The 12176-nt window shown below is 40.1% G+C and overlaps 1 protein-coding gene across 2 annotated transcripts in view; it reads left to right on the top strand.

Moving 5' to 3' along the window:
- lonp2 (lon peptidase 2, peroxisomal) overlaps positions 1-12176 on the top strand; it is a 39818-nt gene extending 27642 nt beyond the window's left edge. Inside the window, exons 12-18 of one of the 2 annotated variants that reach the window (XM_086073129.1) lie at positions 332-458; positions 4244-4383; positions 7891-7979; positions 8275-8482; positions 8558-8748; positions 11549-11796; positions 11874-12176. In XM_086073129.1, coding sequence (XP_085929255.1) covers positions 332-458; positions 4244-4383; positions 7891-7979; positions 8275-8482; positions 8558-8748; positions 11549-11779 — 986 coding nt within the window. In that variant the 3' untranslated portion in view covers positions 11780-11796; positions 11874-12176. The remainder of the gene's footprint in view (positions 1-331; positions 459-4243; positions 4384-7890; positions 7980-8274; positions 8483-8557; positions 8749-11548; positions 11797-11873) is intronic. The other variant, XM_086073130.1, reaches the window with a different exon arrangement.

Raw genomic sequence — 12176 nt, forward strand, 5'->3', positions numbered from 1 at the left:
GAGGGTCACGAGAAGCTGGAGCCTATCCCAGCTGACTTTGGGCACAAGGTAGACTTTACCCTGGACTGGTCGCCAGTCAATCAAGGAGGCGAACATATAGAGACACACAAACTTTTATACTCACATTCACATTGTCACTGAGTTGGAATTAAACCCGCACGTGGAAGTCAAGCAAGTTTCGTAAGAAAGTACTGTAGTACTGTATATTTTTCACATTTGCTTCCTGTGGATGTGCATTTGAAAGTATGCAATATAATAAGTCCAGTAGTTTAGAAGACATATTCTTGACATTCTTCTAAAAACTAACTATATCTCCAAATGAGTGTTTCAGGCTACACGCAGGAGGAGAAGATGGAGATTAGTCACCGGCACCTGATCCCTAACCAAATGGAGCAGCACGGATTATCACCTAAACAGCTGCATATACCTCAAGACACCACCAAGGATATAATCAACAGGTATGCAAAAAGTCCATACAAAAAACTACACTACAAATGACATGAAATTGAAAGTGCTTCAGAGGGAAGACAAATGAAGGGCAATATGTGAGGGCGTTCCACTCACAATTACAGCTAGTAACGCACGTCTGTGGCTAACTCGGAATTTCACTACTTGCTATTGGAAGCTATTGAAAGCTGTTTGAGTAAATATTTGATTTACAGCAGCACTGCAGCCTTTTGATTAGGTAGAGCATCTTTTAATATGCCACATTAGTAGATTTTCTTCAAAGAAAGCATACAAATTACAAGGTGGCTTTGGCTGTCCTAGTATTATTATTACACAGATAGCTAATGACATAATGTGAACTCTGCTGCTGAAGAAATTGCCTCCACACACATTACCAGGTAGTTGAAACATACTTTGTCAAGAGGGACAACTTGTGACAGGCAATGACAGTAGTAATAGTAGTGCCTTAAATTTGGTGCCTGTAGACCTCCTTTGGATTTACTTTTCTGAACAGTAGATAGACTAATCTTTGCTTTTTTTTAATTCCTGTAAAATTTTGTAACGGCCGAGTCCAACAACTGGAACCAGTTTGACGTAGGTTTAAATGAAATCATTGAGGAGAAAATAGTTTATTTTGGGTAAAACTTTCATTTTAATGGTGGCTATTCGTCCTATTAGAGAAATAGGAAGATTATTCCAGCGCTCCAAGTCACTATAAATGCTATCCAGAAGTGGAGTAAAGTTTAAATGAATTAAATCAGTTAATTTAGGTGAGATTTTTATGCCTAAGTATTTTAAATTACCTATAGGAAATGAGTAGTGTGGGTCCTGGCTTGCAGGGTTCCATGAATTTTCTGTAATAGGTAGTAGTGTTGATTTTGTCCAGTTAATAGAATAATCTGATAAATGTGAGAATTTAGTTATTAAGTTAAATACTTCCCCTAACGAAATAGCAGGCTTTTCTAAATAAAGTAAAATATCATCGCCATATAGATTAATTTTGTGTTCTGTTACCCCAGAGTGAATTCCTTGAATCCTTCTTTCCTGAAGTATAGCTAATGCAAGCGGCTCAATAAATATTGCAAATAATAAAGGGGACAGTGGGCATCCCTGTCTTGTGCCTCTCTGTAGAGTTTATAAGTGTCTTAATGGTCTTGGGCCAGTGTTTCCTCAGATGGAGCCCTCTGCGGCAGAAGCTGAGGTTGGGTCTGTAGCCGCAGCTTTTGGCCCTCTCCTGGCGCAGAGGGCTCCCCGAGATAGCGTTTTTGTTGCTCGGTTGCCCTGTGCTGAGCCTTAGATCATCTGTTTTGCTTTGTTTTGAATATTTGTTTATGCACTTTTTTTCTTTTTCTTTTATTGTGGGGGGCGCGGTGGGCTGGGGATTTGTTTTTAAACTATGTAAAGCACTTTGAGTTGCGTTTTTTTTTTTGTATGAAAAGTGCTGTACAAATAATGATTGATTGATTGATTGCCTGGAAAGCAGACTCATCCGCTCGTTACTGTCCGCATCAAGCGCATTTCTGAGGCAGGGCAAACCTTACCAAACAGAAGAGCGGACGTGACGTCAAGTGGGACGTATTTGTGGAAGAATAGTAAACACACAGACTTGCATATGAAATATATAATATTCATAATGAAATATAGAATATTAATATGAGATCATGTAAGTAAACAGTAGCGGTGGGCGGACACAGAGTACATTTAACATGGCTACTTGAAGAGAGATAGCAGTGAATGATGTATGTAAGTAGAATTGACTTTTCCAGCCTCTTATTGCTACCTGTCCCAACTTTTTTGAGATTTGTTGGCACTATGAAATTTACAATCAACATATTTTTCCCTTAAAATTATAAATGTTCCCAGTTTAAACTTTTGACATGTCTATTCTAGTCTATTTTGAACAAAATATTGAAATTTGGCACTTCTACATTATGCATTCAGTTTTTATTTACAATTTGTATAGTGTCCCAACTTTTTGGGGAATTGGGTTTGTAACTCCGCTGTCCACATTTGTGGACATTTTCAACAAAACTATAAAAACTAAGTCCTTCTGTCCACGTATGTGTACATCATGTTTTAACGGCATGGTAAATCCTTACAGTTGCTAACTTTTGTAAAATTTTACTTTAATAACAACATTAAACTTTTATATACATATCTGAACAAGAATCAGCCATAAAATTTCATTTCAATTTTTTACCTGTTCGATGTTTAGGTCAGGAGTGGCCAACTGAACTTCTGGGTGTGTTGGCAGCCATTTTGAATCTAACTTTTAATGTGCTTTACTTTTCTTCCACCACTAAAAGGCAGTATAATGTCCTCGTAAGTGGACACCAGGCCCTTGTAGAGTAAAATCCAATATTGTGCTCTAGAGAACTGAAAATTGGAAGTCCACATATGTGGACACCAGGTCCTAGGAGGTTAAAAATTTAACATATTTTTAACAAGATGTAATAGCTTCTTCTTGACTGTACATTCTTCATTACCCTGTCAACTACTAAAACAATCAACAAACAATCAAATCAATGTCATTCTGCTTGGCAGAGGCAATAGTGATTTGAACCTGATTACACAATCAATAAACAATGTTAACTGTCAGATGTACACTCTTTTACTGTATTTCTTCCAGTTTCCATCAGATGCAGTTTTTTTAAAAATGTATTTATTATTGTATTTCCTTGACAAAGGTGTAAGTCAGGGATGAGCAACTGGTGATCTGCCATTTGGGGTGGGGGGGGGGGGGGTCGTTTACAAACCCCAAAACATCTTCAAAAACCCCTCATGAACATTCAATATACGTTTTTCACAAAAGATGTGGGATAAATGGGGGGGGGGGGCAGAAAAAAAACGGACATTGTGTAGAATTATTATTATTTTTATGTTCATTTTAAATATCCATTATTAATTTCAGCAATATGCAAAAAAAAATATGTTCTATCGCATCACTGTACATTTTTTAATATAATCGAAGGTCTAGTAATCAATAGGTAATTGTATTACCTAAATTGTGCCACATCTTACGTGAGGATGACATATTTCGCCGTTATCCTTCTGCTATGGATACCCGAAGGAGAAGAACTTTGAGAATGTAGTAATGGTGGGTAGGCTTTGGAAGTGTGGTTTCGCTGAGGCACCATAGTGCATGTGCTTCAAAATGCACATGCTTCAAACTTAGGTCATTGCTTCTGTTAGTTCACCACTACATGTCACTAAAGTCCACACACTGACTTTTTTAGAAATTATTGTTGGGGGGGGGGGGGGCTCAGCGAATGTTAGAAATTGCGGTGGACTGGACTGTGATCACCACCGACTATGCTTCGACTGTAGTTTTAAGTTGTAATATCACCATTCACCACTGGATGCCAGACATGGCTTAGTTGCACTTACACTTCTTATACTGCTTAATAGTTACAACATGAGTAGGTTTCATAATTTCAAACATAGTACCTCAATAATATTACAGTTTTGAGTGAGTTGATTTTTGTGAGAGAGAAAAAAGAGAAAAGGCCAAAAATGAGTTCTTGCACTTAACGTTGGTTTGCGGCTCAGCAATTTTGTGCCATCCATGAATGGTAATGGTGTCAGCCTTTCCACTGGAAAACAAAACAAAATATGTGCGTATTTTGCACATATGCACGTATTTTGTCTATATCTAAAATTTGTCATACATTTTGTTAGGAAGTGCATGGTCCTATGTGGCCCCTGAGTAAAACCAAAGAAAGATTGTGGCCCCCTGCAGCATTTAAGTTGCCCATCCCTTTAATCCCTCTTGTTTGTATTGCTTGTATTCTGACAGGTACACGCGTGAGGCTGGTGTGCGTTCACTGGAGAGAAAGATTGGAGCCATCTGCCGAGCTGTTGCTGTGAAGATCGCGGAAGGCCAAGCAGATTCTAATACTGAAGAGTTGACTTCTGAGGGTCACACACAGCAGGGAGGTAGGATGCTGATGACACACACACATGTCACTTTTACGGAAAAGGACACTGGGAAATGTGGGACCATAGCTTGAATGCTTCAGTGAGACTTTTACATGGAAGAGGGCAGATGCTGTTCCTCAACACGTTACTGTACATTTGTCATCTTTACACAAAAACAGCACAGAGCACTACAGACAGCTTGGCACACACCACGTTGTGGAATGTGTATTCAAGAATGTGTGTGCACTCCTGCTTGTGTGTTGACTTTACTACTCGTTAAAACACTTCTGCCGCATACAATAAATATGTAACAGCAGGTTTGGAATTACCTTGTATGATTTCATTCAAACACAGACCAAACCAGCTCTGATGTTCTAAGAGAGAAAATGAAACTACAGTATATCGTTTGCTTAATAATACTGCTGACCTTTGAAACTTACAACATAACTCAAACTGTTTGCATAAATTAGTCAATTGTACAAAAACACACAAATAAGTGGATATTGTATGTAGGTATGACTTCACTACCGTGTTTGTGTAGGTCAGCAATAAATTGGCTTTACAACTATTCCGGCCCCCCAGTCAGCTCTCCACTTTGCTGCAGCTGTCTGTTTATTTGCCTCAGTCTCCTCCCCAATAAACTTTGTCTCCTGTCTGTGGCCAACAGCAACATGCTGAGAAGTAATTACAGGAAACCTCCTGAATTTTGGGGGTTTGACAGTGTAGCCTCATTCCAATTAATGGAGTCTCCTGCAATACTTTTTGGGTGTGTCGGTTGTCTGTCTTTATTGCCTGTTTGATTGACGGTACAGAAGTGTAGAACTAACCTAGCCTCTCGACCAAGTCGTTTATTTGGGTGAGGCGCCAGCTCCAGGTCATAACAGGATCTTATGAAAAATGAATAACTTCATTTGTGCATAGATTCAAAATAAATCAAAGTTGGGCAGCCTACTTCCTTTTTAAAGTCCTTTTTTAATTTATTACAACGTGAATACTTGTTGGGGTGTAATGTAGTTCAAAAATGCATGCAAATTGGATTCAGCTAAGTGTTTTGTATGTTTTTCTTTCTTGTGTGTTGGCTTGTTGTGGTGCTGAAAGATGGATTTTGTCTTAATTTCAACTTTCAAGCAGACACCTTTCTGTATTGTGACTAAACAGAATGTTACTGGGCAATTATAACTTTTAACAAAGATCAGCATTGTCATGACACTGTTTGATTGAAGGTTAAGCATAATTGACTGCATTGTTGATTTGCATTAACCACCATTTGGTCCAACAAATGATTCTCACATGTGCGCTGAGAATGCTGTAAATATTCTGTCTGTCTTAAGTAACTGTAAATAAAATAATAAAAGCCAATGCCAAACCTTTGCCTTGTTAAAATCATTATCATGTGAACTGTTTGCCGCAATAAGATGGGAGCGGTGAGGCTAGCTTCGGGCATGATGTGCCTTTTTTGAAACATCTGTTGTTGTTTTTTATTGGGTTTTTTTTAAGAACTGTTTTGATTCCTGCATATCTTTTAAGTCATCTCCCAAATGTGCATGTGACAAGACTCATGTGGCTGATTGAGTTCACTTTATAGAGCTTCTATCTTCACTACTATCTGTGCTGAAATTCTTAAGGTTTTGATGCCAATTCCGCCGACCAATTGAAAAACAAAACAAAGTGTTGGTTGCAATGTTTTTTGGCTATAAGTTTGACATTTACAGGATGTTCTAAAAAGCAAATGTGCACTCAAACAAGAATTGCTGAGGTTTAGAAATTGGAAGAGAACATTTTGTCCTGACAGTTGGCAGTGTATACACAGGATATAGGCCACATAATGGTCTGGATAATTGAGGAGCGCAAAAATAAGTTCAGTGTGTCAACTTGGCCTTCATATGCTCTACATCTCGGTCCAAAGGCTCATCTGCAGGATCTTGATTGCACTTGATAGTTGTGTCTGACAAGATATTTTTTTTCTTTTTTATTAAAGCAGTTCCATCTAGGTTGATCACAATGCTTAGTTTTTCTATTCAATGTCTGCCTTCACTCTGTCTGGCATAGACACGGAGGACATTACTCAACTTCATACTGGGTTTTTTTCTTTTCTTTTTTTTTATTGCGAAGGAATTGGTTACATACTTTGTTTTTAGGTTGATAACATTCAAGAGAAAATAAAATCATGTCACCTAAAGCAGGGTGCACACATGCCAGACTTAGCCTGACTTGTAGCGGTCATGGCTCAGGAGTGGAACCGGTCGTCCAGTTACCGGAGGGTACGCTGTTCGAATCTTGCTCTCTCCAAGTCGTGTTGTTGTGTCACTTCACACACATTGCCTCCAATGGCACTCACACTGGTGTATGGAAGGTGCAAATGTTTGGTGGTGGTGGTCGTAGGGGCCATAGGCACACACTGGCAGCCACGCTTCCGTCAGCCTGCCCCAGGGCAGCTGTGGCTGCATACGTAGTTTGCTGCCACAAGAGGGTGAATGTTAGCGCTGTGCAATTAATCAAAACTCAATTACAATTTCAATTATTACACTGCTTCTTCCACTGGTCGTTGAATCGGTGGAAGCTGATGTATGTAGATCTCACTCTGTGGATCTCACTCTGCTTCATCTATCCTTCGTTCCTTTCCTCAGTCTCTCCTTTGGTCTCTTGAGGTCTCCCTAATTTGTTGGAATTTAGATGTTTCTGGGGTTGGTGAAAGACTCTGGTTGGTAACCCGGTGGGTAGTAGGTAATGTCTGGTCGGTGCTGGATTTCACTTTCCTTTCTTTTCTTTGATCCTTCCTCGGGTCTCCTGACAACCTCACGACTCGAGCTGGATTCTGAAGTATTCGGTTTCGGTGAACGGTATGGGATTTTTAATAGGTTTTAGGTGAACTAATGAGTACACACTTACGCACGCACACATGCACACACACATACACACGCACATACAAAATAATAATAAATAAAAGAGAGCAATGATATGTCAAATCTGTAAAATTACCGAATGAACAATACTGAGCTTTCAAAAAAAAGAAATAAAAATATTATTATTAATTATTATTATTATCGTCATCATCAGAAAGGGCCCTTACTCAAACTTGTCAAACTTTTTTTTCTGATAGCCTCTGGGTGATTGGTCTTAAATTTACGTGGGTGTGGTTAATATGAAAAAAAACCATCAACAAAAGCAAATGCAGAGTTAATTATTCACTAAAATTATATGTGTACATCTTTGATGGAATATTTGTATTGTATTTGAATTCCATACAGTATATTCCAATGTCAGTGACTTTTGACTTAAAACACTCCACTGTAGTTATTTTTCGTGGTTATGTACATTTAAGGGAGCACCTCAAAGCTACAAACAGCCTCTTGCTCACTTATCTGTCAATTTTCTAGCGCTGAATCCTGTTTAGGGTAAAGGGCAGGTAGAAGCCGGTCCCAGATGACTTTGGAATTGACTTGTTGCCAATGCACACACAGCCATTCCCACTCACATATTATTGTCTAGAAAAAGTTAACTTAACGTTACCTGTTTTGCACTCAGCAGAGAAGGCAGCCCCTCCAGCGATGCCAATCGTGATCGACCACAGGGCTCTGAAAGACATCCTGGGAGCGCCGCCCTTCGACATGGAGGTAAAGCGGGAGGAAGCGCACGTGCAGATCATTACAATACTGCTGATACTCTCAGCGTGTTGTGAATTATCGAAAGCCGGCCCTCGACTGGTCTCCAAATGTTGTTGCCTCTCTTTTAGCTCTTACATCTGCTGTCCGTCACGTGTTCATTTGCTCTGCAACCTTTGTCGCCTCATCATCCAATTTTGAAATGACCTCATTATAAGAGAATGACTTTTGCTCTGTTGAATTTTTATCCGCCATGTCGAATGTGTCTTGTTGTGTGTGTGTGTGTGTGTGTGTGCACGTGTGTTAGGTGTCAGAGCGGCTTACTCTACCCGGTGTGGCCCTGGGCCTGGCCTGGACCCCTCTGGGTGGCGAGATCATGTTCGTGGAGGCCAGTCGCACGGAGGGTGAAGGTCAGCTGACTCTTACGGGTCAGCTGGGCGACGTCATGAAGGAATCTGCGCATTTGTCCATCAGCTGGCTTAGAGCTAATGCTAAACGTTACCAGCTCACAAACAGTTAGTCCATCGACACATATCAAATCATATGCACGTCTTACACGACTTTACTGTGTGAAATTATGTTGGAAACAGTGGTGGGCGGTCCGGATCCTTTAGAAGGGACAGACATCCATCTTCACTTCCCTGCCGGCGCTGTGACCAAGGATGGCCCCTCTGCTGGCGTTACCATAGTAACCTGCCTGACCTCTCTGTTCAGTGGACGACTGGTCCGATCAGATGTCGCCATGACCGGAGAGATCACACTGAGAGGCCTGGTTCTTCCGGTACGTCACCCACTAGTGTTTTGTTGGTTTCGAGTGTTTGGTTAAAAACAATTATTTAGTTAAAATTAGTTATTATTTAGCGAGTATGGTTTGCTTTCCAGAGTCCAGACAGTTGGACATTAATGTATCTGTTATTTCTCTGCTTAAAGTTAGATGTTTTCCGCTTTAACGCGAGTGCTGCCAGACATCTACGAAAAGTGCACTCAATCACCCAAGCACTTAATTCCGGTGTAAACGCACTAGCCGTGTCAATCTTAGGGTAGCCTAGCAATTAGCATGGCTTGTCCATTTTTCTTCGTCATGCGAGAATAATACTTATAAGAAATTGTGGTTTCTGCATGTGGTGTGTGTGTGTGGGTTGGTCTGAAAACCACCACTTGCCACTGGTACTTTCACATGCACATATAACGTGTCTACAGTATCTGAGGGCAGCTGGTGAGTATGGTACTCATTCAGTTCAGTTGTTAATTTCAAATTCCTTACTCAAAAATTGATGCGCAATTACGGTTAAGAAAATAAATACAATCAGGCACACCATATAGTGTAAATACCATCTCAAGAACTATATACAACAATTTATGAGAATGTCTTTTAAATGTTTTTTTTTTTAATGTAAAACACCAAGGGACAAAAAACATCAGAAACTATAAACCTCCTTATAGAATATAAAGCCTCAGCAAGTGAAAAAAGCACTTTAGGCGAGATTTTATATGGCGCTGCCCTCCATTGATTTACATACGCTTACAAAAGAATTTCAATAGCAGTTTTTCACATTGTGTTTAATTTATGATAACATGCCATGTCACACAATTTAAAATATCAAATGTAACATTTTCTTGCTTTCTTGACTGATTGTGACAGGCAAACAAATCATGTAAGGGACTTGCTATTGCGACACCTAAATGATAAAACTTTTAATATTTATTGGACGTCAAACCTTGACGAACTCAAAGTTTCAATACTAAGAAGTGTTTTTACATTAATGTCGTGTAAAATAAAAAAAAATATCAATTAGAAAATAAACTATAAGGCGCACTTAAAAGTCTTTAATTGGTCTTATGTGTGCATCGAGTTCCGGAGACCTTTTCCTTCCAGCCAACTTCGGAGCAAATTTTTCTGTGGCAAGCGCGTTCCTGATTGGTGGGCTGGTTCGCGCTCAATTCGAAAAAACAAGGCAAACTAGCTAGAATGCAGGATATGAAGTGTAAAATGACAACAACAAACCCCCCCCCCCCTCCTTTTTTTTTTACTACAAGGAATCTAATCTGTAATCCATAAATCAATTCATGTGTCAACAATGAAGATACGTAGTGCCTAATACTATGTATCTTCATTGTTCATCAAGCACAGACTGGGCTCGGCCAGATGTAAGTATCTGGGCCTGAGTGAGACTGTTCCTCCAGCCAGAGCCAGAATCACAAAACAACTTGCCTATCATATGATGCATCTTGCCTTCTCTGTGCGGAGCACCCATTATGGAAGTGGGTAGCTGCCTTGTCTGGAAACAGACGCAAACCTCTATCACCGCCAGAGTCGTCACTCATTAAACAGGATTTGTAGCCAGACCAGGTGGTCAGTTCACCATCTGCTAATGTGTCCTGTTGAAGCACTCTGGCATCATTTTTAATTTGGACTGTCGGCCGCATTGGATTTTTGAATAGGGCTTCTCTTGTCCACATCACTGTAAACCAAAAAACAGATTCAGATTCCTTGATGCCAAAAACCCTTGAAAAGTGTGTGTGTGTTTTTATATGTAATTCTTTGACACATAATGGAAATATCTGTTTTTGACAGGCGGACATTTTGAATCGTTCAAGATGGCGCCATCATTGAGAATTGGTTTTGGCTCCCGTCAGATTTAGACAGAGCATATGAAAATCTATCGGTGTACCAAATTTTACACTTTTAGACCAATTTGCACAATAGCTCCTAGTCCTTTCTACTCCGGTCTGTTAAGGGGGATAACAGACCGGACAATTGTTTTGTCTCACTTTTACGCAGGTCCCGTTGTGGCATTACAGTTTTTAAGCCAATTGTTTGCCAATCACACCGATGTCATAGCAATTCATACAATAAACCAATTAAAAAGGAATGTACCTGTTATATTTCTTCCTATTTACTTTCACATTCACGTTTGCTTTCTTGTTCTCACCCGCTAGCAGGTGTGTTTTTGTCTTACTAGAACTACTTCCTGCTTCTGTGTCTAAGAATCATGGGAAATATAGTCCTACTAGCCTAATGCTGCGGTCGCCAGTCAGACCCAATGCAAGCTTAGCTTTTCTTTTGGCGTATTTCCAATGTTACAATGCAGGACTGGCATGAGGGGAAAAGCACAGCCAGCTTCCAAAAGCTACAGTGATTGAGCAAAAAAAAAAAAAGGTTGGATAATGGTGAGTGCATTTGCATTGTTGAGCGCTGTTGAAGAGAGCATTTAGCATTAACTAAAGTAATAACATAACCCCCGTCACCAGGTTGACTAGCGATTACATTTGTTATAAATAGTTCCTGGTGGGAATTTATTGTATATTTGATTTTCAGCAAAATTGTAGTGTTGCAGTTTTTAATTTGGAAAATCTGGTCACCCTGATCAATAACTTCCTGTTAAATAAAAAAGACATAGCAAAAAAGTTACTTTTTCATTTGTTTTATTTTGGATTTCCCACTGGAAATGGAAAGAATGTTTCACTTGCCTGTTTGAATTTTTGATCTGTGTCTAATCTTGAAATGTGTTTTTTTTGTTGTTGAAATATATGGAATGACTGATATACAGATTCAATCAGGTGTTTGTTGTCCTCCTCAGGTGGGCGGTATTAAAGACAAGGTGCTGGCGGCCCACAGGGCGGGGGTTAAGCGAGTCATCATGCCCAAGCGTAATGAGAAGGACCTGGAGGAGCTTCCGGCGAACGTACGAGATGACCTAGACTTCGTCGCTGCCGCTAACCTGAACCAGGTGTTGAACGCCGCTTTCGACGGAGGCTTTCCCGGGACAGGCAGTGTGCTCGAACGCCTTCAGCTCAACAGCAAGCTGTAACGCAGCACATTGGACAGGTGTGGGCTGCCAACATGCATCCTGTCAAACTTGATACTCGTGCCCGTGTCACCCATCCATCCATTTTCTTGTTTAGGGTCACCCTGAACTGGTCGCCAGTCAATCACCTTACCGGGCCTCACTCACATTGGCAGCATCGCTGAGTTGGGAGTGAACCCTCGCTGCCTGCACGAAAGTACGGCGAGTGAACATTTCCCTTAAATTCGTCTGCTAGTTTCTGGTTAGAACAATAAAATACAATATTAGCATTGTAGCTCAACACTAGTTAGCAGTTGATATTTTAAGAGACTGTGTATTATTTGACACTATATGAATAATTTTGTCTCTGAAGCACCTTCCCACCTGTCAAGTGTGTAATTAAACAATCAACTAAATCTTT

The sequence above is a fragment of the Leptonotus elevatus genome, chromosome 4 (genome assembly GCF_054856555.1).
Source record: "Leptonotus elevatus isolate MCC_2025b chromosome 4, RoL_Lele_1.0, whole genome shotgun sequence".
NCBI lineage: Eukaryota > Metazoa > Chordata > Actinopteri > Syngnathiformes > Syngnathidae > Leptonotus > Leptonotus elevatus.